General features: G+C 38.4%; 6 protein-coding genes across 8 annotated transcripts; all 6 read left to right on the forward strand.

Moving 5' to 3' along the window:
* Positions 1-53: 53 nt before the first annotated feature.
* On the forward strand, positions 54-1,977 carry LOC106437869 (iron-sulfur protein NUBPL). Its single transcript, XM_013878873.3, has 8 exons — positions 54-223; positions 331-439; positions 545-667; positions 740-837; positions 917-1,043; positions 1,132-1,217; positions 1,299-1,424; positions 1,519-1,977. The coding sequence occupies exons 1-8, from the start codon at positions 146-148 to the stop codon at positions 1,714-1,716; spliced, it is 945 nt and encodes a 314-aa protein (XP_013734327.2). The 5' UTR covers positions 54-145; the 3' UTR covers positions 1,717-1,977.
* Positions 1,978-3,116: 1,139 nt separating this feature from the next.
* Positions 3,117-6,024, forward strand: LOC106437816 (cyclin-T1-2). Its single transcript, XM_048734852.1, has 7 exons — positions 3,117-3,407; positions 3,564-3,786; positions 4,094-4,175; positions 4,505-4,630; positions 4,712-4,893; positions 4,973-5,121; positions 5,203-6,024. The coding sequence occupies exons 2-7, from the start codon at positions 3,593-3,595 to the stop codon at positions 5,685-5,687; spliced, it is 1,218 nt and encodes a 405-aa protein (XP_048590809.1). The 5' UTR covers positions 3,117-3,407; positions 3,564-3,592; the 3' UTR covers positions 5,688-6,024.
* Positions 6,025-8,176: 2,152 nt separating this feature from the next.
* On the forward strand, positions 8,177-11,231 carry LOC106358017 (protein enabled-like). The gene has a single exon (XM_013797756.3). The coding sequence runs from the start codon at positions 9,374-9,376 to the stop codon at positions 11,114-11,116; it is 1,743 nt and encodes a 580-aa protein (XP_013653210.2). The 5' UTR covers positions 8,177-9,373; the 3' UTR covers positions 11,117-11,231.
* Positions 11,232-12,582: 1,351 nt separating this feature from the next.
* LOC106437801 (adenylate cyclase, terminal-differentiation specific-like) lies at positions 12,583-14,870 on the forward strand. 2 transcript variants are annotated; one of them, XM_013878797.3, is made up of 2 exons: positions 12,583-13,017; positions 13,243-14,870. In XM_013878797.3, the coding sequence occupies exon 2, from the start codon at positions 13,301-13,303 to the stop codon at positions 14,639-14,641; it is 1,341 nt and encodes a 446-aa protein (XP_013734251.1). In that variant the 5' UTR covers positions 12,583-13,017; positions 13,243-13,300; the 3' UTR covers positions 14,642-14,870. The 2 variants fall into 2 exon arrangements, with proteins under 2 accessions (XP_013734251.1, XP_013734245.1); XM_013878791.3 differs by having other exon boundaries at positions 12,598-13,017; positions 13,237-14,870.
* Positions 14,871-15,173: 303 nt separating this feature from the next.
* On the forward strand, positions 15,174-18,613 carry LOC106437790 (cyclin-T1-4). Of its 2 annotated transcripts, none has more exons than XM_013878769.3 (7): positions 15,174-15,339; positions 15,612-15,896; positions 16,188-16,269; positions 16,683-16,817; positions 17,051-17,226; positions 17,318-17,469; positions 17,584-18,613. In XM_013878769.3, exons 2-7 carry the CDS (start codon positions 15,670-15,672, stop codon positions 18,417-18,419), a joined length of 1,608 nt encoding a protein of 535 aa, XP_013734223.2. In that variant the 5' UTR covers positions 15,174-15,339; positions 15,612-15,669; the 3' UTR covers positions 18,420-18,613. The 2 variants fall into 2 exon arrangements, with proteins under 2 accessions (XP_013734223.2, XP_013734231.2); XM_013878777.3 differs by having other exon boundaries at positions 15,203-15,339; positions 15,646-15,896.
* A 504-nt stretch (positions 18,614-19,117) lies between these two features.
* LOC106437782 (multiple RNA-binding domain-containing protein 1) lies at positions 19,118-24,051 on the forward strand. Its single transcript, XM_013878758.3, has 15 exons — positions 19,118-19,340; positions 19,443-19,550; positions 19,638-19,752; positions 19,833-20,470; positions 20,547-20,678; positions 20,754-20,843; positions 20,940-21,057; positions 21,151-21,471; positions 21,550-21,614; positions 21,782-21,935; positions 22,801-22,905; positions 23,003-23,104; positions 23,197-23,364; positions 23,510-23,644; positions 23,729-24,051. Coding segments are annotated over exons 1-15 (2,361 nt in total). The 5' UTR covers positions 19,118-19,338; the 3' UTR covers positions 23,837-24,051.
* The last annotated feature ends 798 nt before the right edge of the window (positions 24,052-24,849 follow it).

Genomic DNA, 24,849 nt, shown 5'->3' on the forward strand with positions numbered 1-24,849 from the left:
TGCAAGCAAAACCAATCAATGTATAACCTGGTCGTGTTTCCACTCTATTTCAGCACAAAGCAAATTTAAACTGCAATAAGGAATCATTCAATTACTACTTTTGAACGACACCGTTTTGGATTGCCTAGACCTCTCTCTCTCTCCCATGGCCACCGTCGGGCTTCTTCGGTCTCTCCGCCGCCGAGAAGTCTACGTAGTTTCTGTCTCTTCGGCGTATAGATTCGTATAGCCTTCCTCATTGAGCTCTTTCTTTCATTTACTGTTTATCTTGAGAACTTGAGGTTGTTTGTAATTGCGGATTACTAAAGTTTCCGCCTTTTTATTTTGCAGAGTTCTGCTAGCGCCGGCGGGAGGACGACGGAGCTCCGGTTACCCGGAGTCAAAGATATAATCGCCGTTGCGTCTGGTAAAGGCGGAGTAGGAAAGTCTTCGACTGCTGGTACTACTACAATGAGATCTTCTTTCCTCTGTTTTGTAATCATTCCATTCTCTCTTGAGTTTTTGGGGTGTGAGATTTGAATAATTGAAATTGGTTGTGTTGTAGTGAACTTAGCTGTTGCATTGGCCAACAAGTGTGGACTGAAGATTGGATTGCTTGATGCTGATGTGTATGGACCTTCTGTTCCTATCATGATGAATATCAGTCAAAAGCCTCAAGTCAACCAAGGTATAGATTAACAGATAGATAGGTTCATCTTGCATTCTTGACTAGCGTTTTAAGTACTATGTATATTTGAAGATATGAAGATGATTCCGGTGGAGAACTATGGAGTTAAATGCATGTCAATGGGACTCCTTGTAGACAAAGATGCACCACTTGTGTGGAGAGGTCCTATGGTCTGTGTTTCTTTGCAAATACCCTTTGTATAGTTTTTGCAACATCAACAAAATCTGATGAGAGGTATTGTTGTTACAGGTAATGAGTGCTCTTGCTAAGATGACAAGAGGAGTAGATTGGGGAGATCTCGATGTTCTTGTTGTTGATATGCCACCTGGAACCGGTGATGCTCAGATTACCATATCCCAAAATCTTAAACTCTCAGGTCTGTGTGTGTATATAAATATATCTATAGAGTTGTTGTTTGATTGGAAAAGTCATGTAGTTACTCAGAATGTGCTTATGTGTTCCAGGTGCTGTAATTGTATCAACTCCACAAGATGTTGCGCTCGCTGATGCTAATCGAGGGATCTCCATGTTCGATAAAGTTAGAGTACCTGTACGTTCATCTATACTGCTTTTGTGTGCTTGGAAACATATGTTTTGTCTTAGCTTCTTAACCTTTTATCATGTATACTAGATTTTGGGACTTGTGGAGAACATGAGTTGCTTCGTCTGTCCTCATTGTAATGAAGCTTCTTTCATATTTGGGAAAGAAGGAGCACGGCAGATGGCTGCAAAGAAGGGTTTGAAACTCATCGGTGAGGTAAATATTCTAAATCCAAAACCGATGCTTTTGTTTTAGCATTATAGTGTTGTAGATTCTCCTTGTAGCCTTACAGGATATCGTTTTTGGATAGATTCCACTGGAAATGAAGATCAGAGAAGGTTCTGATGAAGGTGTCCCTGTGGTTGTTTCTTCACCTGGTTCTGTAGTATCAAAAGCTTATGAAGATCTAGCTCAAAACGTGGTGAATGCATTGAAGGAGCTACGGGATAATCCAGAGAATGAAATTCAGATGAAACTTAACGTTCCACATTCTAGCGGATCATCATAGAACAACAAGCCATGAGAGCCAGAGGCACAAAACCCAAGTTTGTCTTGCTGAGATACAAGAGAAGAATGTATCTGCAGAGGACAAAGGAAAGAGAGACGCACTCTTTTTGAACAATGTGAATCAGCAGATCAATTAGGGTAGGAAAGTTGATGAATCCAAATAAGAAATGCATGTCACAGCAAACATTCTATGTGCCGAGTAAGACATGTTGAGATGACTTCACAATGTAAGATGGGATAGAAAAAAATTGTATTTTCAGTATCTTTTTTTTTTTTTTTTTTTCCCAACTGAAATTATATTGATCCAAAGATGAAATACATAGGCTGGCGGAAAATGATGATATCCCCAGAATCTAAAACCCAAAAACGGGACACTAAAACCCACAGACGGGACACTAAAACCCAAACACGGGTGCACAAAGACAAAGGATAAGTCAAACCAAAAACCTAAAGTTCAAAGAAGTTCACGACTTTAAAGAAGACAGGTAGCCTAAAGACCCATAACCACCGGAGGCTTACATAGGGACAGCCAGACGAACCGAGGATGAGCGCCTGGCAAGCTTGACAACCAAATCGAAGAACAGAAAAGATCAGGCTGCGACAAGTAACAGCAGAACTAAGAGAGGCCAATATACTGCCTCAATTACAACCTTTTCACCGATAAGAAGCCAAAGACAACCCAGGATCCACGAGACGACTCACCGTTGTTGCATACGGATCAAGAAACCAACAGACTTCAAACAAAACCAGAACCAATTGGAGAAGCCACCACATATTAAAGACCATCTGAAGAAACCAAGCGAGATGAGGAACACCAATACGGAAATTAAGCTCTGAAACGAGCCCGCTTAAGAGAACAGATCGCGATAGCGACGCACCGAAGACGTTCTGAACAACAGACGAACAGCAACCAAACTAGAGTTGAAGAAAGAACTGGAGCGACGTCAGCGAAAGCACCTGTCCTGCTCCCAGCAGCGACACTGCACCGTCAACAGATCCTCGATCTGACATATGGCGCCAGACTCACCACAGATCCCAACTCTCCGGACGAAAACTGAACCTGAACCACCATCAAAACGAGATACACCCCACAAGCAAGGAAACCAGATCGGAGGAAACAGAGATGAGGCGCAACAAAAGAAAAAATCATTTTTTGCATTACCAAAACAATATCTTTGTTATAAAGAATAGTCAGATGTCATGGACACCAGTACATTTATAAACAATGTTCAATAAGAATTTTTTTTTGAATCCTCTCGTCTAGAATCAGATCAAACACTGAAGGAGGGGAGGGAGTTGCCATTCTTCACGGAAGGAGAAGGTGATTTAATTAAGGGATATTACGAAATGTTTTCAGTACACGCGTTATAATATGATTGGTTATAAGCTTTGCCAAGTGTATACCCTTTTAATAATAAGAAATTTCAGTTTCAGCCCTCTTATTATCAAAATCTTCGATTTTCCTCCCAAAAAGAAAATCCCACAAGGAGCGGAGTCCCTGGTAGTGACAGTGGTGAAGGGTAACTCAAATCTTCCTCCTCTCTCTCTGGCTCCTCTAGGGTTTCGTTTTGGGCGTTTCTTTCTCTGGAAGCGTGCATCTGCTTGAGGAAAGAATCGATCTTGACTTTGTGTTAATCCCCCAATTGAGATTTCGTCGTTCTGTGGGTTCTGCGCATGTTTTAGACTTTTAAGGTAAGCATCGATCCTTTTTCTTCTGTTCATCCGAGTATACGCTTCTTCGTCGCTTCTCTTCTTCATTGTCTCACCTCGTTGTTTACTGCATTGTTAAGTTGATTCTTGTTAAGAGGTTTACCACAATTCTAATATTCATCACAATCTCTTTAACAGTCAAAAAGATCATCGCTTTCTGCGTACCAATGGATGGAACGTTGCCTGTGAAGGTTCCTGGCAACCAGGGCGATGACGCTACGTCTGTCTCTTGGTATCTTTCAAGACAAGAAATTGAAACTAACTCACCATCAAGACGAGATGGTATCGGTTTGAAAAAGGAGATTCGCCTACGCAAGTCTTACTGTACCTTCTTGAAAAATCTCGGTGTGAGGTTGAAAGTGTATGTTTCTTCTCCTTACCTGCATTTGCTATGCTAGCTTAGTTTCTACCTCCCTTAAGATTCACCATCTTGAGTTAAGAAAATGTAATCCTTTTGACTTGAATGTAGGCTTTGGTGTGTTAGAAATTCTATAGTTAGGTTTGGTGCTATCATATAGGGGAATTGAAACTCAATGTTAGTTTAGTTTAGCATTGGTTTTAAAGCTGCTAATGACATATGTAGTTTCATCAGAATGTGAATAAACTTTCTCGTTTTTTTTTTGGTTTCGTGGATGAATGTGGCTAATAATAATAATCTCTTAACGCAGTCCCCAGATAACAATAGCCACTGCTATAGTATTCTGTCACCGCTTCTTCCTTCGTCAGTCACACGCTAAGAATGACAGATGGGTGAGTTTAGTTTGACGTTAACAAAATGGTATTTATTTAGTCTCTGATCTTCTGTGAGTCTATTCGCCTATTAAGTCTCTGGTTTCTTAGAATATCCTAGCTCCTCGAGGTTCCTCTATAGAGTGTTCTCCATCTCTGTGTCATTTTTCGGCTAGTTCTAGACAAATTGTACTAGTTGATTGATCATATGAGTCTACCTCAAAAGAAATGCCCGTATGTGATAGAGATCAAGCTCTCTGTTTTATTTTTCCGGTTTGGATAGGGGTGTGCATGGTTAATGAATTTGTGATTAGTACTTATGCCTTTTGCCTGTTACATCTTCTCTGCAGACCATTGCAACAGCATGCATGTTCCTTGCTGGGAAGGCTGAGGAAACTCCACGGGTTTTACAAGACGTTGCTATTGTCTCTTATGAGATTATACACAAGAAGGATGTCCCTGCTGCCCAGAGAAAGGTATGCTTCCAATCCTACAGCCCTCGTCCATTTCCACTTCGTTTATTACTGTTACATATAAGTGTTGTTTCGGTTTTGCAGGAAGTATGTGAGCAACAGAAAAAGAGTGTGTTAAGCGCAGAGGAGCTACTTCTTTCTACGTTAAACTTCGATCTCTGTGTTGGTCACCCTTACGAACCTCTGATAGACGCAATTAAGAAGTATAAGGTTGAAGAGGTCAAGGCCCAGTTTCCTCAAGTTGCATGGAGTTTTGTCAACGATTGGTAATGCTTGAAATGTTCCATTCGAAAACCTTTTTTTGAATTCTTCTTCTTTATTTAATCATCACAAGTCATTTTGCAGTTATGGGACCACACTCTGCCTGCAATATAAGCCTCGTCAAATAGCAGCAGGTGCTTTTTTCCTTGCTGCTGAGCACCTAACAGTGGACTTACAATCATACGGAGAGGGCTTGTTGCAAGAGTTTGATATCTCACCAGGTCAATTAGAGGGTATGTGTTAATCTTTTTGACTTTGATGTCTCTCTAGACTTTGTTGCTTCGGTTTATTTTATCATTTTTTTCTGTTTTCAGATATCCGTGGCCAGATGCTTGAGCTTTATGAGAAAAAGCATGTTTCTACAACTCAAGGAAGCATAGTCGAAAGAAGCAACGGTGGAGAGATGGTGCATCAACCTGTCTCAAAAGAAGTGGCTTCCACAGATAAATGTCCAAGTTCTGATACTGGAGGAGGCCCATCGAAAGTCAGTCTAAGCCAGAGCAATGATCAGATAGTGGACGATGATGTGTCTAGGCCTGAAGGAATTGAAAAGGACAACTCAGAAATAGAAGCTGGAGAGAATCAAGACGGCCATTCTATTGATGAAGACTCGCAACTGCGTGCAGAGGAGGTGGAGGGTGAAGGAGATAAAGATAAAAAGTCATCTGAGGAGGAAGGTATAAAGCAGGATTTGTCTGAAAGAGAAGTAGAAGATGTGGAGCTGCGTGATGAAGATGACAAAACAGTGGAGATGGGAAGTCAATGCTCTCTAATAGCAACACCAGTGAGATTATTCTAGATGCTCAGGTGCTCATGTTGAATTGATGGATGGTGTTTCTGTGATGAATTGACCAAAGGTTTGAGGGAAATGGTCGTTGAAGATGGTGTGAAGTAGTAGTGGTATTAGATTTTTTTTCTTTTAGCTAGAAGCTTTGGAAGAACGGTGTTGGGCATTAAGAAGAACTTTTAGGTAGGTGAGTTTTGAAGAAGCTATGTTTTCACCAAAACAATTATTGTAGATGGTTTAGTTTCAAGATTCTTGGTAAATCCTTAAGAATTGTGAATATAATGTGTGCAATACGACAATGTTCTCTAACTTCTTACAGTTACTATGAAATTAGATTTGGATAATGGCTCATAGTAGATTTGATAGATTTTATGAGGAGAAAAAAAATATCGTAATCGATTCTTTGAGATCTTTTATTCCCTTGATTAACGCAATTAACGATATTCATCTACTAAGTTTAGAAACTTCTCCACTCTCTTGCAAATATTTGTATACAGTAGATGTTCTCAGATTCGAATATGATTTGTATTTCCTTTTTTCCCTTTAGCTCGAATAGATTGTTTGGTCACTTCTCAAAAGTTTTACTTACAATTTTATTGAATCCTTTTTTTTCTTATAAATTCTTTTTCTTAAAATATTTATATGCAGAAATCTCTTTAAATTACAAAAACTTCAAATAGTATAGAATTAAGTTTTAACACAATATCTATTTTTGGTTTTATTTCGTTTTTTTTTTGTTTTTATATACCATATTTAAAGATTAACAAATAAATATAATTTTGAAAGTAAAAATATAAATAATTACATTTATGTTTCAGAACAAACAAAATACAGCGAGGACTCTAATAATACATCATTTGAAATCAATGTTTTAAAGGAAAGAAAAAAATAATAACTATGAGAATGAGGGAATACTGAAGAAAATACTGAATATATGATGTAGGGCTGAGATTTGTTTACTCTTTTGCTGACTAGAAAAGAAAATAAAACGAATACAACTTGTTTGACCAAAAAAAAAAAGGGAAAATTGGAAAAATGGGACACTTTGAACTTTTATTTGTCACAATAGGACTTCTGATATTTTGGACAATTCTGGACATATTTTACCCTTCTTTTATGGAAAAAATAGTAAACTGAATTTTAAAAATGTTAAAAAATATGAAAACTATTGGAAACATAAGTATGACAATATATATGTTTAAAAGTTTTTTTTTAAAAGTGGAATCATATTTTATTTTATCTTCTAGCTACAGTTAGAATACTCATTCTGGTCATCTACTTAGTCTAGAAATCAGATACTAAGTTTTATACATAGATATATCTTGGGTATACAACGTAAACTAACTTTTCTTGTATATTCTAACAAGTCTAGAATTTGTTACGTTATAATCAAGAAAGATGTCTTCAGTCTACCTACAGCTTGATAACAACATATAGCCGCAACTCAATGATATACCTTGACTAGATTACGTACCATAACATGTTCTCCCTTTTACGTTATATGACGCATATAAGAAGAATATGTTTTCCACCTACTCTACTGTGTTCTGCATAGATAGTATACCTATTCTAGGCAAATCCGTAAAATATGGAAACTTCCAAATTCGGTTAAAAATGTTTCCTAAATCTAAACTAAATCTACACGAAATCTCTAAAAAAATATTTTCTCTCACTTTTTTTTTCCTCCTGTCACGATCTTACATAATCATGTCTTCTTCTCTCTAACAATACAACATGGTCTTAGTCTATGTTAAATGGTCTTAATCTATGTTCAGTGTGGTGTATGGATGTCAAGTTGCAGTGAACAATGAAGTTCACGGCAAAAAAAACCATGGTCCAATGGTAAGATTTATTGAAGTTTCAATCGTTGTAACCAGAGAAACATGAAAACATTAACAGGTGAAACTTTCATAGAAAATAATTTGTATTGCTGAGGTTTTACCTCTATTTGTATTTTCCAGTAACAAGATCAAGGACTCTTCATAAACAGCCTCAAGCCATTAAAATCATTCGATAAAGAAACAATTACAGAGCATAATGAAACTGTTACAAGCTCTAAAACTTTTGATTTGAAACCAGAACATTTATAAAAATGATCAAGAATTTCATCAAGAGCCATGAACCATGAGAATCTGAATGAAGGAAATGAACGAGAAACTAATAGCTTCACAATTCCAATTATTGCTGCTTAAACCTCATTTGGTTCCCTTGACGCTCTCAGTCCAGAGTAGTACTCGCTTGCTGCAACTTTGTGTCTTGCACTGAGGGCAATAGTATTACCCACCTGATACAGCACACGAAAGTCAATTCATCTTCCAAGACTAGTGAACAAATCTTTTATGTTGAAACTCTTATATTCGAGGTTGTAGACGCTGAAAAATGAAACGGTGTACAGTTCTGTGCATAATCAACGATCAGAAAAGATGGATTTCTTACATGCACTAATCCCACTACATAAACAAATCACTTAAGTCTACAAAGTTATGACCTTTACGCTTACCAAGAGTGGTGATATTTGACACTGCCATTTAGAAATCTTCTCTCTATGATCTCAGCTTCTCTTTCTCACAACCATATAAATAAACAAACCAATCAAAACTTATCAAAACACAAACTTAACAAGAAGTCAAAATCGGAAAGAACAATACTTCTTGAAACTGATATACAAGGAGGAAGACGAAAGAGAGAAAAGCGACAAGAAGAGAAACAAATCAAATCATAAAAATTAGGTTTTAAAATCAAATTAACACATACCCTATGTGAGGAATCGTAGGATTATGATGAAACTGTAACGAAGTGTAGAATTGAACCGACGAGAGAAGACGGTGAAGAGCGAAAACAAGGCTGAAGAAACAGAGAATATAGAAGAAGAAACAGAGAAGAAAACACAGAGAATAGAGAACAAAGAACAGAGATGAACACTTAACCATGTAAGGAAGAAGAAGAAGAACGCGAAGAGGAGGAAGAGGATCTGTAGAGAAGAAATAGAAAGTAACAAAAAGAATTTAGGTTTAGCCGATGTATTCACCTTTTTCGGTTTTAGTTTTTTTTTAAACTTAACGAAATTGTATTAAAAACAAATAGGAATATTTTATATTTTAAATTAATTTAATTTTCGAAAATCTAAGGGCATAATGGTATTAACAGTAATTAAAATTGTAATAGGACAAAAAATCTAGATAAAATCTTAGAGGGACAAATCCAATTTCTAAGTGTCCCATTTTTCTAATTTTCTCAAAAAAAAAAAGACGAATACAACTTCTCTCAAAACAAGTTTTTATTATTTTTTGTTTTTATTTGGGAAGAGTAAAGAATACGCTTGGGTTGGAGATGTAACTGTACAAAGGAAACTAATATATAAATATCAACCAAACTCTTGAGAAATATTTCAGTTTTCATCTTCTTTCTCTCCCTCGCAGTTTTTCCTCTCTTAAGGTATGATGAAACTCGTCTACACGAAACCTATTCGTCTCTCGCTTTGGTCCTTCTACTACTTCCGGGAAGATTATTTTATTAAAAATCTTACAAAACCCTAATCCGATTCGTCAGTATATTAATTAGTCTGTTTAACTTCTAGGTCGATAGATGATGTTTTATTTGACTTACTTCGTTACTAATTTTGACATAAACCCTATTTCATTGACTCTCCTCTGTGTTCGTTTTTCTCTATAGGTGCTAAAACGTTTCCATCGAACAACATGGAATGTAACAAGGATGAAGCTAAAAGGGCAATGGATATTGCTGAGAAGAAACTCTCCGAGAAAGATTACGTTGGCGCCAAGAAATTTCTCACCAAGGCTCAAAACCTATACCCTCACCTTGATGGTTTGAATCAAGTGTCTACGATGATCCATGTTTACGTCTCAGCAGCAAACAATATCAACGGAGGAAAAGACTCTGACCTGTATGGTGTTCTTGGTGTTGATCCTCTCGCTGATGATGAAGCTCTGAAGAAACAGTACAAGAAGCTGGCTCTGTTGCTTCATCCTGATAAGAACAAGTGTAAAGGCGCAGAAGGTGCGTTTAAGCTGGTTTTGAATGCTTGGGCGCTGTTGTCTGACAAGGCTAAGAGAAGTGCTTATGATCGGAGGAGGAAGTTAAGTACCGGAATGCAAAAACCACCTGCACCAAGCCAACACAACAACAAGCCTCCAGGTTCTTCTAACGTTTATCAAAATGTGTATACAAGTGCTAACACTAGAAGTAACCAGCCTGGAAGTGGACCGCAGAGACCACCACCGTATGTACCCAAGACAGCTTCTTCTAGTGCCAATCAAAGTGCTGGATACGGTGTTGATCCAAATGCTAGAGCTAAAAGTAACGATCCTGCAAGTGGACCGCAGAGACCAACGTATGCACCCAAGCCAACTTCTTCTAGTGGTAATCCAAATGCTAGTAGAAACGGTGTGCCTCCAAATGGTAACACTAGAAGTAATCATCCTGCAAGTGGGCCGCAGAATCCGCACAAACCAGCTTCTTCTAACGTGAATCAAAATGCTAGATATGGTATGGATCCAAATGCTAAGGCTACAAGTAATAAGGCTGCTCCTGCTCCTACTCCTACTCCTACTTATGCTCCTGGTCCTGCTCCTGCACGTACTTATGCTCCTGGTCCTTCTCCTGCTCCTACTCCTGCTCCTGGTCCTGGTCCTGGGCCTGCTCCTACGCCTGCGAATTCATCAAAACAGATGTTTTGGACAATGTGCAATGGGTGCAAGAGACAAAGCGAGTGTCAGAGGGATCTTTATCAAAACAAGACCATGCGTTGTCAAAACTGTGGACAGAGTTACATTGCAACCGAGCAGAATCCATGGGACCATTATGTGAGGCAATTGAACAAGGCATTATATATGATTGGACTACGACAATGGAGTAGTAGTAGTAGTGCTCATCAAAATCAAGCAGCGAACAAAAACACAAACGGAGCTTCTGGTGCAACCAAGAAAAATCATCCATGGGAAAGTCATGTGAGTCAAATCAACCGCACACTGTCTCTTGTTGTGCTGCGACAAGCACATTGGAATGCACAGAATCAAGCAGCAAACACCAACAACGGAGGTGGTCCAGTTCCAGACTCCAAGTTTACTTTGCAGCAAGTATTCTCCACATTTTCTTCAATTCTACAACTACAACAACAATGGAGTGCAGCAGAAAAGAACAATGGGAGGAAAGGTGCACATGCAAGTTTTGTGTCTCCGGGCGTCAACCTCTCATCATCTCCACAACAGCAACAACAACAATGTGGTGGTGGTACTTATTATCCTTCATCTTCTGGTAGTGTCCACCACAAGTGTTCAGTGTCAGTACCTTCTAGTAGCGGAAACGCCGCAAGTCAAGCACAAGAAAGATCTAAAAGAGGACTTGAGGAGGATTCACAAGAAACGATTGCTGCTGCTATTGAGAGTGTTTCTAAGAAGCTGAGGAAAGATCATATGGTTTAACAAGTAAAGAGTTATTTTACCAAGTTCCTACTTTTATCCTTTAAAGGATTATTTATGATAATGTTATAAATCTTTTTTCATCTGTATTCTAAAATATTTTAGATAAATTATTTACTTTCATGGTCAATGAGTTTTTTTTATCCAAATTACATTTGTTCCTCTTTGTCATATATATATATATATATTTCTGAGCTCATTTTGCGCCTAGTACAGTATGTTCTTATCTACTGGGGAAAATTGTTTCTCTATTCTGTTAATAGCTGCTGATCACCACTGCTTGAAGGATAAGAAACCTGGTCTGGAACTTTATTGTTGTCTATATACGGTCTGAAACATCTTAAGAGTTTATATATATAGCAGCTCTGAGTCCATTACTCCTTCAGCCTATGTGGTCAGTTGCTTAAGAGAAGGGATGTGTTTACTAGATAGTTTTAGATATGATCAATCGGAGCCAGTCACCAGGCTTAGTAAAAGCAGAGCTGATACTTATTCTCCAGAAGATGGTTTGAGCCTGATTCTTCATCAGAAAAGATAAGGTAAGGGAGTACTAGCTAGAACATCATGTTTGTTTCTTTTTTAAGTATATTAACGCTAATTGCATTTCTATCTCCATGTCACTGTCGTCTGTTCTCTGATCTGTGTGGCCTTTTAATGATTTTCTGTCTTCCAAGATGAAAGGATATGTGGAATCAAAACGTAGAACATCATCATCCTACATAAGATCAGAAGTTTTTCAAAAAAGGTTCAGTCTTCTATGTTGGATCAATCAAGTTGCAAACTACGGCTATATATGTGTGTTTGTGAAATAATATATGAAACAAAACCAAGCCAAACAAGCATCAACGTTAGTCTACTTGGTACGTCTTGATTTATTGGACTCACATTTAGTGAAAGACATATGTGGGTATAAGTTATCAAATGTTACTTTTAAGACATGCATTTGATCAACCAAAAAATTGACATGATTTTGATTAACTCTAATTACATGTTACATCAAATTTGTATGTATGTATGTATATATATATATATATATATATATATATATATATATGTGTGTGGTGTATAAATTTGAAAGCCTTTGTATAAGTAGATAGTACGAGCATATTTTCTGCTAGAGTATTATGTCGTTGCTCAAAAGATATTTCTCATATATAGTTCATGTTGGAAAAATTGTCCAAAGTTTTAATAGTAGCTTGTCATAACATGTTTCACGATCAAAAATACATAACAGAAAGAATATTAAGCTTTGATGATCGTAAGATTTCCCTTAGAGCTCCTACTTTCTCTTGCAGGGTTGCAAGAGGAACGGTAGCTTTAAAATCAAACTAGATGTGAAGCAACAACAAAATAACTTATTGGGCCGGGCTTGAATACATCGAGATAGGGGTGTGACAAAATAACTCGCGAGAAACAAAGAGAGAGGGAAAAACAGCGCGGGAAAGAGAGAGAGGGAAAAATAGCTAATTAGTTTCACTTTCCATCCCCCAACTCTTACAACGTTTGACGTTTACCCTAATTATTTTTACGAAATCAGAATTAGTCTCCTAAACGTTTCATTATAATCGAGAGGCTCTTCGTTCATCTTCTTCTCTTTCCGTTTCTCGCTTCTCTTTAGAAAAAAATCGAATCTTGCAGCAAAATGAAATGACCAAAAAATAACTAATAGTTTCACTTTCAATCCCTCAAATTCTCAAAACGTTTGACGTTTACCCCAATTACTTTTACGGAATCAGAATTAATCTCCTAATCAGCTGTCATTATAATGGAGGCGCTTCGTTGCTCTTCTTCTTTCTTCTTCCGTTTCTCGCTTCTCTGGGTTTAATAATCTCTTTATAAAAAATCGAATCTTGCAGCAAACTGAAATGTTCAAATAAAAAAAGTTAAGGTCTTCCTACTTATCGGTAAGATGTGATTTTGCTTCTCAAAGATTCTTCTTTTCTTTATGGGTTTTGTGTATTGTTGCTACTCTCTTATACTCTCAGCTTCAAAATCTGTTTTTTCAACACTGTGTGATATTCTCTCTAGCGTTTAGATACACAGTACCTTCAGAACTCTTGGGTAAGTAAGGACTAAGAGATGTTCTTTTGACTTAACTGATTTGCATGTATGGTTTTCTGTAGAGACAGGCGAGAGAAATAATAGTTTTGGAAGGTTCTGTCTGAAGATTCTCTATTCCACAAAGACATGGAGTGCAACAAGGATGAAGCTATAAGGGCAATGGATATAGCCAAAAGGAAAGTTACGGAAACTGACTACACCGGGGCGAGAACATTTGCTGTCAAGGCTCAGAATCTGTACCCACAGCTCGACGGTTTGAAGCAAGTGTTGATGTTGATCGATGTGTATATCTCAGCAGGAAACAAGATTAATGGTGGGGAGCCTGATTGGTATGGAGTTCTTGGTGTGGATCCTTTGGCTGATGATGGGGTTGTGAAGAAGCAGTATAGGAAGCTGGCGCTTTTGCTTCATCCTGATAAGAACAAGTGTGAAGGCGCGGAAGGTGCGTTTAAGTTGATTTTGGAAGCTTGGTCTCTGCTGTCTGATAAGGTTAAGAGGATTGCTTTTGATCAGAAGAGGAGGGTGGTGTTGGTGAAGGAAGTTAAACCGAGAAAGGGTAGGAAGCAGAAACAAGAACCAAAGGAGCCGAAGCAAGCTACAAAGAAGCAGAAGCAGCCAGCGAAGGAGCAGAAGCAACCGGCAAAGAAGCAGAAGCAACCACCAAAGGAGCCGAAGCAGCCCAAACAAGCAGCAAGGCAGCAGAAGCAACCAGCAAAGCAGCAGGAGCAGCCAACAAACCAACACGAGCAACCACCAAAGGAGCAGCAGCAAGCACCGAAGGAGACCAAACAAGAGGCAAATGAGCAGCAGCAACCACCAAAGCAGCCAAAACAAGAAGCAAATGGGCAGCAGGAACCACCGAAGGAGCCCAAACAAGAAGCAAACGAGCAGCAGCAACCACCAAAGCAGCCAAAGCAAGAAGCAAATGAGGAGCATCAACCACCAAAGCAGCAGCCCAAACAGGAAGCAAACGAGCAGCAGCAACCACCAATGCAGCCCAAACAAGAGGCAAATGAGCAGCAGCAACCACCGAAGCAGCCCAAACAAGAGGCAAATGAGAAGCATCAACCACCAAAGCAGCCCAAACAACGACCAAACCAGCAGAAACAACAACCGAGCCCACAGAAACAACAACCACGACAGCCAAGTTCTAAGCCATCTCGAAACGGCAGAGGTAGAAGCAACACGCCCACATCAAAAGTCAGTACCTTTTGGACAATGTGCAACATATGCGAGACACAACACGAGTATATAAGGGTTTTTTTTGTTAACAAGCACGTGAAGTGTCGAAGTTGCCTTGGGTCTTTTAAGGCAACTGAGATAGAGAAATCCCAGCAAGCAACAGAAGAAAGAGTAGTGGTTGAGGAGTCAGAAGAAGCTGCTAGAGGGATTGCAAACTCTGATTTCAAAGTAGAAGAGCGGGCTCGTAAGAAGCTGAAGACAGATGGGTCCTGCAGAGTCAAGTAGTGGTGAATCAAGGAGTGATAATTAGAACTGTGAAACAATGAAATGGCTTTTAGGGACTCCTCAGTGATCATATCTCTTTTTGTGTCTTATGGCTATTATATATAAATGCTTTGCATCTAAACTAGGAAAAGTACACTGTAACAAGGGGAAGTTCTTCTTCTAACATCTTCAATGTGAAATGTCCAAACTTTTTTATTTAGTTTATTAAAAATCTGTGCTTTGCTTTGTACACATAATTGGAACATAACAAGTCATTGTCAAGTTCCAAAAATAGTCTAGCTATAGCCTTGCTATGATTTTGTAATTTCTGGATTTGATTAATTGAAGGATCCCACAGATATTTCATTGCCTATACATTGGTTTATCTGATTGAATATTTTCAGATAATTAATCAACCAAAGTAGGTCAACGCAAATGGTCACGTTTCCAATTTTAAAAAAGAACAAAAATGGTAAAATCTTAATTTCCACTTACTATCATTTCCTTTTTCGTCCTTTAATTTATCAAAAGGTTTGACTTTTCCCCCAAATGTTTTTTTAAGTTTTAACCAAACAAAATCACTTGTATGTCGGGGGGGAGATATTTGTTGAAAATCCTCTTCTTCCTTTTTGCCCTTTCCTCCTTATTCTCTCGTTCTCTCTAGGGTTAGAGCTCGACGAACGCAGCTGTTCTACCCGATCGAAGAATCGATTAACCTGGTACGTAATCATCGAATCCAATTTCATCTTCCTCGATTAGGTTTTTCGTTCTCTTTTTGCGAATTTCTTACGATCGTCTGCATCTCTCGGATCTGGTTTTACGTTTTCCAGTTAATTTTTCTCCAAATAGTTTCGTAAATTTGGGTTTTTGTTCGGATCTCTCTGTGAAGAATTGAAATTTGCATTGCGAATTGATTGAATCTCTCAACAACTGTTACTTCAATTCGTTAAAGAGCTTACCTTTCTTATTCAATTACAACTCTTTGACGCAGAGATTAAATAGCAATTACAATTGGGTTTCGCTAGGATTGAGTTTTGAGGAAGATAGCAATGGCTGGAGTATTGGGTGGGGAATGTTCATACAACGAGAGTGGCGTTTCATCACATTCCAGGAATCCTAATGAGAGCCAGGAAGAGGTTTCCCGCTGGTATTTTGCAAGGAAAGAGATAGAAGAAAACTCGCCGTCGAGGTTGGATAAGATTGACTTGAAGAAGGAAACATACCTCCGCAAGTCTTACTGTACGTTTCTGCAGGACTTGGGCATGAAATTGAAAGTGTAAGTCTAACCTTCATTACTTCTACTTTGCTTTCAGATTGTAGTGATTCCTTTACATATAGGTTTTGTAGGATCTTATAGAATTTGGTTTGGTAGAGGTCTTTTTAGGACATGAATAATATAATTAGAGTTTTAGTGAAGGTGAAATTTGTGGGTTCTCCTTTGTGTGATATATTTCAACAGTCCTTTAATGGCTCTCTGCAAAACTTAGTTTATATATTGTTAATCGTTCTCCATGTATAGTTTCATCAGCACTGTTAGCTTTCGACTGATATAGTTTTCTCTTAACAGTCCTCAGATTACGATAGCTACATCAATAATATTCTGCCATCGATTCTTCATTCGCCAGTCACATGCGAGGAATGATAGACGGGTGAGTATATATTCTTTTTGCTTGCACGTTACCTAGTTGAATGCTTTTGAGATATGGCCCTACTCTTTCTTTGTTGTTCGAGTCAGTCTGCTGCACTCTTGTTTGCGTGCGTGAATTTAGTGGTTGAAATGGCTAATTGGTGCCAGTTAATATTCTTCGTCTCCATATCTGCTAATTACCTTTGTATACATAGAGAACAAACTAGCTGATGCACTTGGTGAATTTATACTGATTTGCTGCAAAGATATCTGTCATGATGCGTATTATTTAAGAGCCTTCTTTTTGTCTACTTCGGAGTTGGGATCATTGCATATAGTTCTTTGTACTGATGTATCCTTCTGGAGCAGAACAGTATTGTGTATTACCACTAATGTTGATCCCTTTTCCCCTTGTTTTCCTTCCTCCACACTCAGATGATTGCTACAGTATGCATGTTCCTTGCTGGAAAAGTTGAAGAAACTCCAAGGCCGTTAAAAGATGTTATTGTTGTCTCCTATGAGATAATACATAAGAAGGATCCTGTTACTGCACAGAAAATCAAGCAAAAGGTCCCAATTCTATTTACACCTTCTCTACTCCGTTGCTTGATGTTTAGCTAGCTCAAAGTTCTTGTTTTGCCCCGTATCTTCTATTTCCTGTGACATTAATTTTGTACTTACACCTCCAGATTGTGCTTGTTCGTTGTTTATGTACATTCCTTCTCTATTACTAAGATCGGTGTTGGTCACTGTATCGAGTAGTTCTCTTCTGTGTGCTGAACGAACTTATTCGACTATTGCAGGAAGTATATGAGCAACAGAAAGAGCTTATACTAATCGGAGAAAAGATTGTACTTTCTACACTGGGGTTTGACTTCAATGTAAATCATCCTTACAAACCTCTTGTAGAAGCCATAAAGAAATTCAAGGTCGCACAGAATGCTCTGGCCCAAGTTGCATGGAATTTTGTTAACGATGGGTACGTTAAAAGTCTGTTTCCTTCAAAAGATTCAGTTACATCTATGTGCCTTTTTATTTTTCGTCTTCATACAATGAAAAGATGCTTGCAGTCTGCGGACGTCACTCTGCCTGCAATTTAAGCCTCACCACATTGCGGCTGGTGCAATTTTTCTTGCTGCTAAGTTCCTTAAAGTGAAATTACCATCGGATGGAGATAAGGTTTGGTGGCAAGAATTTGATGTCACACCTCGAATACTGGAGGGTAAGAGTCTTTATAAAGGAATTTTGTGAGATTTTTTTCCACCATATCTGTTTGGCTTGCGTGCTTTTTTTTCTGGATATGATGCTAACAGCTACTGCTTTTTGTACGCTTCAGATGTGAGCAACCAAATGCTTGAGCTCTATGAGCAAAACAGTGTTCCTGCATCTCAAGTAAGCGAAGTCGAAAGTAGTGTAGGTGGAGGATCGTCTCAACAAGTTGGTTCTAGGCCAATATCAGCCCGTCCAGCTCATGAACATTCGAATTCTGACAACCCCTGGGGCTCGTCAAAAGCTACACAAAACCAGAGCAATGATAATGGGAGTGGTGAGGCAGGTAGTGTCATTACCGAGCATGCTGAAACTCATCAAGCGGATCAGTCTAGAACGAAAGTTGAGGCACCTGGAAAGGACAAAACAGAGAGAATAGATGCAAATCTTCCAGATGATAGCGTCCCTCTTGATAAATCTAGAAGTGTTGTTGTTAAGTCAGGTGATGCCCCGGTGAGTCAATCGCCGAAAGATATAAAATATCTCAGAGATAAAGTGAAGGCTAAACTGGAGGCTAAGAAGTCCCAAGGTGAGAAGACGAAGAAAAAGGATGTGATAGATGAGGATGATTTGATAGAAAGAGAACTGGAAGATGTGGAAATAGCTGTTGAAGATGCCAAAGGTAACGAGAAGAAGATGGGTACAGAGCACGGCGAGATTCTTGATGGAAACAACTTGGTGGGCAACAGCGAGGAAGGTGAAATGGTTGATGATGTTTCATCTACAATGCCTAGTCGGAAGAGAAAAATGGAAAGCCCTTGTGAAAAACAGTTGGGAGAAGGAAAGAAGCAACACATAGACAACAGTGAGGATGCTGAAGGAGGTCAAAAGACAAGCCGAGGAGATAGTAGTCATAATAGTCATGGTGACAGGGAGGCAAGAAGACACTCCCAAGAGAGGTAAAGTGATCTGCTTGTTTTTGAACATTCTCATATGGGTCTCTAAGAGACAATTGACAAACTTTTGATTCCCAGCCATGATGTGGAACAAGCTGAGTGTATTTATAATGTTGGATTTATATTCTCCCTTATTCTTTGGTACTTGTACTACAATCATAAACCAACAGTTGAGAAACTAAATCAGCTTTACATCAGCCATCAGAAACCTCCTTATAGGCTAGGAACTCTACAGTTTTGATCGTTATTTGCATTCCATTTGTATTATATAAGAGAAGAGAAGACCTCCTGGAGATTTTTTACCGATATATTTAGAGACTTGTCAAATGATTTGTCAATGTTGTGTTTTTGGTTAGAACTTCGGTACAATGGTCTAACCTTTGTTCCATTTGTCAGTTGGTCATTGTTAATTTTTCATATATCGGTTATCGTGGTGACCAAACCGGTTAGCCAAAAATTCAGGCTGACTAGGTTTTAAATTAAGAGGAAATTGATTAATCAAATCAAGAACAGATCTGTTGAGTAAGACTTATTGTATGAGTGACGAACAAAGAAAAAAAGCCTCATTTTAGTTTCGGTTACAAGTTCTTGGCTGTATAATTGGGATTCGGTTTGGTTTATTCAGTATTAAAAAATACAACTATATATGGTTATTTGGACAGGACCGGTTCGGTTCAAAATAAAATGTAGGAAGCCGACCTAAAGCAGGAACAGCAAAAGACCTAAAAACCCTCTCGCTGCTCCTCTTATTTTTCCTTCATCTCTCTCCCTCGTCCCGGCGGCTGAGTTAATTGTTCCGACACTAGTCTTCCAGAAACATTGCAAAAGGATTGAAGTCTTGTCTTGGTCTCTCAGAAACCCTAGCTTCGAGTTCCCTTCGGAGTCTACAGTTCTCATAACCAGCTCTTCTGTTGCAAAACCAAACGATGTAAGTCTGGTGTTCCCGGAAACAACTGTTCCTTCTTTCTACTGAGGTTTCGCAGAAACAACTTAAACTCATCTTCTTTTGTCTGGCTTTTGTAAATTCCAGGTCGAGGATCTGTGTGAAGAATCTGCCCAAAGAAGTGGCAGAGGCTCGTCTTCGCGATGTTTTTTCAAAGAAAGGAGAAATCACAGACGCTAAGTTATTGCGTTCCAGGTACTAACTACTACTACTTCTATATTCACAACTAAGTTTGTGTCTTTTCTCGTTTTAATTTGGATATTTTATTTATTTGATTTGCAGGGAAGGTACAAGTAGACAAATGGCTTTTATTGGGTTCCGTAGTGAACAAGACGCTCAAGAAGCTATTAAGTACTTCAACAACTCTTACCTTGATACTTTCCGTATCTCTGTTGAGGTTTGCACTTAAAAAAACTTGAGAGACTCTTGTTTTCACCTGTGTAGAGTAGACTTAGATTCTTCCTTTTAACTTAATAGATTGCTCGTAAAGTGGGAGACGAGAACGCTCCCCGTCCTTGGAGTCGTCATTCGCTCAAGAAAGAAGAGAAACTCAAAGAGAATAGTGAAAAGAACAAAAAGAGCAAGAAGGAACAAGAGGTTGATGATCCTATGCGCGAGGAGTTTCTCGACGTTATGCTGAGGGGCAAGTCGAAGATATGGTCCAATGACACGTCGGTTGCTCCATCCGTTAAGAAAGAGAAGGAGGTGTTGGTGAAGAAAGCTGATGAGCCAGTTGTTGTTTCCAGTGGTGCTGCTGAGAGGTCATCAGATACTGAAAAGAGTAAAAAGAGGAACGTTGTTGCTCCTACTGATGATGTTGATGATTTGGAGTACTTCAAGAGCAGGGTCAAGAAAAACCTGTCGGATTCGGACAGTGATAGTGAATCTGGTAGTGATGAAGATAAAGCTGATGATGATGATGGTGAAGCTGGCGCTGATACTCGTATTTCTCCCGTTGATGGCGATGATGATGAAGTTGAGGAAGGTGGTGATGAAGATGCCATGGAGGTGGGAGAAGAAGATGATGGCAAGATGGCTCAAGATTCAAAAGCTGACAGTGATGATGTTCTCCAGACTGGTCGCCTTTTCGTCCGGAACCTGCCTTACACTGCAACGTAATGAATTGTCTTATTCATCTTCTGTTGTTCATCTTTTACACCTCTGATTGCTGTCAATAATATCATGCAACAGGGAAGAAGATCTTATGGAACATTTTAGCCCATTCGGTGAGATATCAGAGGTCCATCTTGTTCTTGACAGGGAGACTAAAAGGTCCAAAGGAGTTGCCTACATCCTCTACCAGGTTCCGGAACATGCTGCAAGGTATTATACATGCTAACACTTAGCCTTATGTTTTTTTTTTTGGGTGGTTTTGAATAATTTTGGATTGTGATGCAGGGCAATGGAGGTATTAGATAACGATTTTTTCCAGGGGCGGTTGCTTCACGTTTTACCATCCAAGCCTCGTGTAACGTTTGATAAACAAGTGTCAGTGTCCTTTCCCTTTCTAAGTTTCGGTCTTAAAAGTTTTTTATGGAGAAATTTCATTAGTTGTTTACCAATTACGATGGCTTTTCTCAACAGGGATGAGACTTCTAATCTGTCTAAAACATTCAAGCAAAAGAAGGAGGAAGCAAGAAAGGCGTCTGAAGCCGGGGGAAACACAAAGGCTTGGAATAGTTTGTTCATGCGACAGGACACTGTACGTTTTTCTTGTTTCAAAAATGCATGTTTATTCTAATATCTGTTTTTTTTTTTACTTTGCTTAATGATTTTTCCCCTTTTTATGTTGTAGATTCTAGAAAACACAGTCAGGGTGTATGGCGTAAGCAAGAGCGAGCTGCTTGACCGTGAATCTGATGATCCTGCCGTACGCCTTGCTCTGGCGGAAACAAAAGTGATTGCGGAGACCAAAGAAGCCCTTGCTAAAGCTGGAGTAAATGTCGCTGCTTTGGAAGCGTTCGCTACAGGGAAAGGTGATGAGAAGAACCGAAGCAAACATATCCTCTTAGTTAAGAACTTGCCGTTTGCTTCCACTGAAAAGGAACTGGCACAAATGTTTGGAAAATTTGGAATTGAAAAAATTATTCTACCTCCAACGAAGACGATGGCCTTGGTATTTTTTCTTTCCTTCTGTGTGTTCTACGACCAATATAGTTGCGTGTTCTCTAACCCTTTATTACATGACCTCCAGGTTGTTTTCCTTGAACCTGCTGATGCACGTTCAGCTATTAAGAAGATGGCATACAAGCGTTACAAGTAAGCTTAAACATTCACTTTGATGTTTATTAAACCAAGAAGGGAAGAATAGTAAAGTGATAATTGTTTCCGTCTAAATATTTGTAATCCTCATTCTTACCCTAGAGTGCTTCTTGGAGATAAATTTAAACAAAACTGCCTCATCAAATTTCTTGTTGTTACTGCAGAGATGCTCCCCTGTATCTCGAGTGGGCTCCCGCAGATATTCTTGAGCCAAAAACAGTTCCTGAGAACAAAGAAGAGAAGAGTGATACTGGAGTAAATGATGTGAGAAGAGTCAACTTGGAGCAGGAGGTTAACCTCGATCCTGACGTAACTGAGGTATGTCCAGTTATGATATCTGTGGACGTTATCGTATCATATACTCCGCAATGTGTGTGTCTATGTTACATGGAAACGGAAGCGGGTACGTGGAAGCGGAAGCGTAAAGAAGCGCAGAAGCGAGATTTTTTAAAATATTAGGAAGCGGGTACGTGTTGGAAGCGTATATATATATATATATAATTTTTTTTTAAAAAATTAGGACTAAAATTATATTATTTAAATTTGAAATAAAACATTTATTCATTTATAATAATTTTGAAATGATTTTATATTAAAACTGTAAAAATACACATAATTTAGTTTACAAACAAATCTTATATTAATTATTTTTAATACTTCATAAAAAATTGACACAATATATTTCAATATGTGCTATATCTTTAATAAAAAATCCCAATGCATAAAGATAATTTATAGTATTATTTTTGATATTTGTATATTTATAACTTAATAATCATTACTATTAATTTTATTTTATTTTATATAGATTAAAAATATGGTTTTATATTTTATTGATATACATTGTATTTTTTTTTAAAAACGGAAGCGTGATTCCAAAACGGAATCGTAAGCTTCCAACAGGTTTTTAAAAAGAATATTTTAGAAACGTTTTGGAAGCGAGATTCCGCAAGCTTCCACAAGGTTCCGATTCCGATTCCGGTTCCGAAGCGGGAAGCGGACGTCCGATGAAGCTTCCGTGCAACGTAGGTGTGTGTTGAAAAAAATCTTTTGATTAGCTTGGTTAACTGTAAAGTTGGTTTGAGTCTTACCTTTAGTATTACGAGTCTCAGGTTAGATACTGCATAATCTCTTTTGTGAATTAGTCTGTTTGTAACTTTTTGCTCGTTGCATTGTATTCCAGTCAAATGTCCTTCATGTTACGAATCTGAGCTTCAAGACGACTGATGAGAGTTTGATGAAGCATTTGAAAGACCTGGTGAAGCAGGGAAAGATACTGAGTGTGAAGGTAAGTTTCTTGTTCATTGGTGATGTCACTTGAATGGTATGCATTTAACTATTGAGTCTGTTTTAAATATTTCTTTATGAATCCATCATATGAGCAGATAATGAAGCATGTAAAGAATGGGAAGAATGTTTCAAGCGGTTATGGTTTTCTCGAATTCGACTCTGTTGAGACAGCGACCAGTGTCTTTAGAGATCTACAGGTATATAATAAGTCAAGCCTCTTTGAAACTTAAAACTTGATTGGATTCGAATCGACGTTGGGAAGTGACATTTTTTCTGTTTGAATTTTCAGGGAACTTCTCTTGATGGGCATGCTTTGAAGTTGAGGTTCACTGAACACAAGCGTAGGGACACGGTTGCCAAAGGCTCAGACAAAATTTCAACAAAGCTACATGTGAAAAATGTAGCTTTTGAGACAACCGAGAAGGAACTAAGACAGCTTTTCAGTCCATTTGGACAGGTAACAGTGCAATAGCTTAAGTTTTTGGTCTTATGTGTGTTTCGGTTGAAGATCGCTACAACAGCTACAAGGGGATGGAACATTAGCCTGTGTGTTAATTAGTTGTTGTTTTTGGATTCATTCATGTTTCTATTTGTTGATGCAGATCAAGGGTCTCAGGCTTCCAAAGAGGAATATAGGACAGTACGCAGGTTATGCTTTTGTTGAGTTCATGACAAAGCAAGAAGCTTCAAACGCCAAAAAAGCATTGTCGAGCACCCATTTCTACGGACGCCATTTGGTAAGACTTATGTTACACTCTTATCTCTCTCTCAAGCCTCTTCGTTTGTATGCGTTCGCGACTATTTATTTACTGTCATTGCAGGTGATCGAGTGGGCGAAAGACGACAATAGCATGGAAGAGAAGAGGCGTCGTTCTGCTGCCAAGTATCAAGAAAACGACACTCCAAAGAGAAGGAGAACAGCTGAATAGCCACACACACCTCTGTTAAAAAGTTTCGTGTTGAACCATGTTGGTGTGATAAGTCTGTCCACTGTGGTTCCCATGGTTGAAATTTTGCTCTGTACTGGCTTCTACTTGTTTTAAATTTTTTTTTACGAATAGATAAATGTGCTAAATACAGAGATTTCTATAGAATTTGTAGAAACCTTTTCCAGTTATCTATAAAATTTTACTTTTTATATCAATTAAAACTTACAAAATCGGTTCAGTTGAATTTTCGGATGAAAAACCTTTATAGCTGACGCTGCTAAAGTACAAACAATCTCTAGCTTCCATTTAGGAGAATACAGACAAGTGGCTATGAATATACTACTTGAAACTACTTGGTGTTTAGATACATAGTTCCAATATGAGGTATTTAGATGTCGGATTCGGTTTAGGTTTTTAGATCAGTTTACTTGTGCACCCGTACAATGTCTCATCTGTGAAAATTATCGGTGAGAGTTGTAAATCTTGAAGGAAGTGAAGGAAACGTAGTGGTAACTTGTTCACTGTGGCCGCCAATTGAGTGGTATCTCAGCATGTGCACAAGAATTTAGCGGCAGGGCATCAATCACCCATCGGCAACAGCAAGAAAGTGGGAAACAATCATAACAAGTGTTTGAACGATAAAGCTTTCAGTTGTATTGAAATAGAGAATGTGGCAAACTCGATGGATTTTAATCACAAAGTATCGAATAATTTGTTTGTTTGTTTTCTAGCATATAACTTATCATCTTTATTAAACCAAAGACTCGTCTAATCATTTGTTTCTTACAAATTGTTTGTCAGGCCGCCAAACATAAAAAAAGTGTACACATAAACATGAAGATTGGGAAATCAAAATCTCTACAAGAGCCAAATGAGAAGAATGTTTAGCAGACAGATAGTAATGAGGCTTAAAGGCAAGGTATATGAGAAGATTATCTAGCTTCCATTTAGGATTGGTTGCAATCAAGAAGAACAAAAAGAGAGGAATGCAAACTATAGGGAGAGCTTCAGAA

Source organism: Brassica napus, chromosome A1, assembly GCF_020379485.1.
Source record: "Brassica napus cultivar Da-Ae chromosome A1, Da-Ae, whole genome shotgun sequence".
NCBI lineage: Eukaryota > Viridiplantae > Streptophyta > Magnoliopsida > Brassicales > Brassicaceae > Brassica > Brassica napus.